At 57.2% G+C, this 4103-nt stretch overlaps 1 protein-coding gene across 1 annotated transcript in view; it reads left to right on the plus strand.

Moving 5' to 3' along the window:
- Positions 1–1953, plus strand: part of OPTC (opticin) — a 5153-nt gene extending 3200 nt beyond the window's left edge. The window contains 2 exon segments of the mRNA XM_017727244.1: positions 771–1021; positions 1625–1953. Coding sequence (XP_017582733.1) covers positions 771–1021; positions 1625–1795 — 422 coding nt within the window. The 3' untranslated portion in view covers positions 1796–1953.
- The last annotated feature ends 2150 nt before the right edge of the window (positions 1954–4103 follow it).

A 4103-nucleotide genomic window follows, 5' to 3' on the forward strand; every position in this document is an offset into this window, starting at 1 on the left:
GATTCATCTCTAGGGGGTTCATCTCTAGGGGGGTTCATCTCTAAGGGAGGTCATCTCTAGAGGGGGTCATCTCTAGGGGGGGTTCATCTTTAGGGGATTCATCTCTAAGGGAGGTCATCTCTAGAGGGGTTCATCTTACGGGGGGTCATCTCTAGGGGATTTATCTTTAGGGGATTCATCTCTAGAGGGTTCATCTCTAGGGGGGGTCATATCTAGGGAGGTCATCTCTACGGGGGGCTTCATCTTTAGGGGATTCATCTCTAGAGGGGGTCATCTTACGGGGGGTCATCTCTAGGGGGGTTCATCTCTAGGGGAGGTCATCTCTAGGGGGGGTCATCTCTGGGAGAGGTCATCTCTAGGGGAGGTCATCTCTAGAGGGGGTCATCTCTAGAGGGGTCATCTCTAGAGGGTTCATCTCTAGGGGGATTCATCTTACGGGGGGTCATCTCTAGGGGATTTATCTTACGGGGATTCATCTCTAGAGGGGGTCATCTTACGGGGGGTCATCTCTAGAGGGGGTCATCTCTAGGGGATTCATCTCTAGAGGGGGTCATCTCTAGGGGGTTCATCTCCAGGGGGGTTCATCTCTAAGGGGGGTTCATCTTTAGGGGGTTCATCTCTAGGGGATTCATCTCTAGGGTGTTCATGTCTGGGGTGTTCACGTCTAGGAAGGTTCATCTTGAGCGGGTTCATCTCTAGGATTCAGCTCCATTTGGGTTCATTTCTAGGGGGGACATCTCTGTTGGGGTTCATCTTTATGGGGTTCATCTCTTGGGGTTTATTCCCTAGGATGGTTCATCTTTATGGGGTTTAATTTCCAGGGGCGTCATCTCCAGGGGGGTCATTTCTAGGGGGTTTCATCTCTAGGATTCATCTCTAGGGGGTTCATCTCTATTGGGCTTCATCTCTCCCTTCCTCCCCTCAGGACCTGAAGCAGCTGCAGTTCCTCCATCTCTCCGATAATCAGCTGGATTTCATCCCGGTGCCCCTTCCCGAGAGCCTGCGCTCGCTGCACCTCCAGGTGGGATGGGGTTTACCTCTACCTGCGTCTAGCAGAGCCCTCCTGGTCCTGGTCTTGGTCCTGGTCCTGGTCCTGGTCCTTATCTTTATCCTTATCCTTATTCTGGTCCTTCTTGTCCTCCCCCTCATCCCTCTCACTCAGATTTATCCCTTTCCCTGCACCTCCAGGTGGGATGGGGTTTACCTGTACCTGCGTCTAGCAGAGCCCTCCTCCTCATCCTCCTCCTCATCCTCCTGGTCCTGGTCCTGGTCCTGGTCCTCCTTATCCTTATCCTTATCCTTATCCTTATCCTTATCCTTATCCTTATTCTTATCCTTATCCTTATCCTTATCCTTATCCTTATCTTTATCTTTATCCTTTTCCTTGTCCTGGTCCTTATCCTTATCCTTATCCTGGTCCTCCTTGTCCTCCTCCTCATCTCTCTCACTCAGATTTGTCCCTTTCCCTGCACCTCCAGGTGGGATGGGGTTTACCTGAGCTTAGCATATCCCACCTCCTCCTCCTCGTCCTCGTCCTCGTCCTCGTCCTCGTCCTCGTCCTCGTCCTCGTCCTCCTCCTCCCCGTCCCTCTGACTCGGACTCGCCCCTCTCCCGCCCCTTCCAGAACAACAACATCCAGACGATGCACGAGGACACGTTCTGTGACAGCCAGGACCAGGGGCAGATCCGCCGGGCGCTCGAGGACATCCGCCTGGACGGGAACCCCATCAACCTCAGCCTCTTCCCCAACGCCTTCTTCTGCCTGCCCCGCCTGCCCACGGGCCGCTTCTCCTGAGCCCTTGGAGCTGGGAAAAGAGGGACAGCATTCCCAGATCCCGTCCTATCCCCTGCTGCTCCATGGAAAACGCGGTTAAGGTGGGGGTGTTTCACCCCAGTGTGAGCTCGGTGCTGGGGCAAACACAGCAGGGAGTGATAAAATAATAATAAAATTAAGATTTTTAAAGGCATTCAAAGTCTCGTTCTCAACAGCGAGAGCAGCGGGGAGCCCCAGCCCCAGCCCAGCTGCTCCTTCGGGAATTCGCAAAGATGGCATTTCCCTGTGTCCCGTTTCTTCCTCCGTTCCCTCCCAGAGCCTTGGGAAGTTCCTGAGTTCCTGTTCAGGGTGTCCCGAACACGGATCAGGAGCTGCATTGCTCCAGGGAGGTCCTGCTTTGGCCACCTCGGGTGTCATCTGTCCCCTGGGCTGTCCCCAGGTCCCTCAGGTGGTTCCGTGTGGCACATCCAGGTGTGACATCTGGGCACATCTGGACCGTCCCTGTGTGCTCCCAAAGAGGAGAAAACGGGAAATCCCAGCACAGGGCAACTGGAATCTTCCATCCCCTCATCCCAGGTGCTCTGCAGTCCCGGGAACTGGGACTGGGAGCTGTCCTGGCATAAGTTGGGATCTCCAGCATCCCTGGATTTGGGAGGGCATCCCTGGGTTTGGAACTGCAGAGAAACCTGGAGATCCTCGAGTCCAACAGCCCCGCCAGGAGCAGCAGGAAAGCCACTCGGATGGAGTTAAAATCTGTGGGATCATCCCAGCTTTCAACAGCCAAGCAGAGCTGCCCAGTGGTGTGGGATATTTTCGATGCGATGTATTCATCCCTTATATTTTTATCCACATGTAACGAACACCATGAGGGGGATGACACATCCCCGGAGAATCCAAACCCCTGAACTGAAACCACGGAGCTCAGCCCACATCCTCGGAGCCCGGGGAGGCATCCGAAGGCGGCTGGAGAAAACCTGGGAAGAGGAACCGGCTCCTCATCCGTGGGGACCCAGAGCCCGCGGCGCTGGCACAGCGCGGAGAAGAGCGTGGGCACCTCCTCTCGCCCTTTTCCATGCAAAACCCAGCTCAGGCATGGATTGTTGACCCAAAATCTTTGGGAAATGCAAATTCGGAGCTGTTTTATCCAAAATGCCAGGATTTCTCGCCGCTGTTGTTGCATCACCCTTGAGCCAGCTCTGCCTGTGGATTCGCTGTCCCCACATCCTCCTCCATCCCCACCCACCCTTCCAACACCTTCCCACCAGCCTTTATCCCGCTGATCCCACGGGATGAAGCCCCCAGCACCCTCCTCCCCAAATCCAGCTCCACCTCAGCCCCTCCAGAGCTCTGGAAAAGGTGGGACCCCCCTGTCCAATCCTGTTCCCTCCTCCCCGGGGCTGAGGGGACCCCAAGGCGAGCAGCGCCCCTAAATCTCAACTCTCCTCCAGCAAATCCCCCCTCAGAGCCCCTCACTGCTCTTGGAAAAGTTGGGATTTCTGCAAATCAGGCTCCAGCAGGATGGAATTGGCCAACTTTTCCCAACCAGGTCCTTCGCGTTCGTCCCGCTAGAGGGCAAAGGCAGAGTGCTGGGAATGCCGGACCTTCCCTCCGGCCCTCGCTCTCCCGCTTCCCTCCCTCCTGGGCCGGCTTTGGGTGTCCCGGGAATGCCCGCCGGCATTGGGAACAGCCCAGGAATTATCAGGGGAAGGGTTCAGAGGAGCTGCAGGAGGCTGGGCTGCAGCAGGAGGGCGAGGGCAGGGCAGGGATGGCTCCGGGGGCTCCCGGATTTACAAAAATCCCAACTTTTCCAAGAGCAAGGCGGGGCTCTGGGGGAGCTTTGCTGGGGGAGAGTTGAGATTGAGGGCGGGTGTCTTGCCTTGGGTGGCTTTTGTGTCCCTGTCACCCGCAGAGAGGAGGGACCAGGATGGAGAAGGAGGAACCCTGGAGAGACCCTTGGAGGGGCCGAGCTGGCGCTGATTTGGGGGCTCGGTTATTGATTATTGGGGCATTTATCGATCGCGCCCTCGTGTCCTCGCTGGGAACGGCCACCCCCTCCTGCCACTGCACCCTCCGTGGGTAGGGACCGTCCCCAGGCGCTCCTCGAGCACCCGGATCCTGTCCTGGAGCAGCCAGGAGGGCACAGAGCCCTCCGCGGGGCTGGCATCGGGGCTGGCATCGGGGCTCTGCATCGCTGTCCTCCCCTCCATCCCTCCTCCCTCCCCCGGGGAGCATCTCCGTGTGTAATTCCTGGCGTTCCCTCCCTCTCTCCCTCCTCGCTGAGCCGCTCAAGGTCACCTTCCCCCGGCGGGGCTGGATTGGCACGTATTGA

The sequence above is a fragment of the Corvus brachyrhynchos genome, unplaced genomic scaffold, assembly GCF_000691975.1.
Source record: "Corvus brachyrhynchos isolate BGI_N302 unplaced genomic scaffold, ASM69197v1 scaffold72, whole genome shotgun sequence".
Lineage (NCBI taxonomy): Eukaryota > Metazoa > Chordata > Aves > Passeriformes > Corvidae > Corvus > Corvus brachyrhynchos.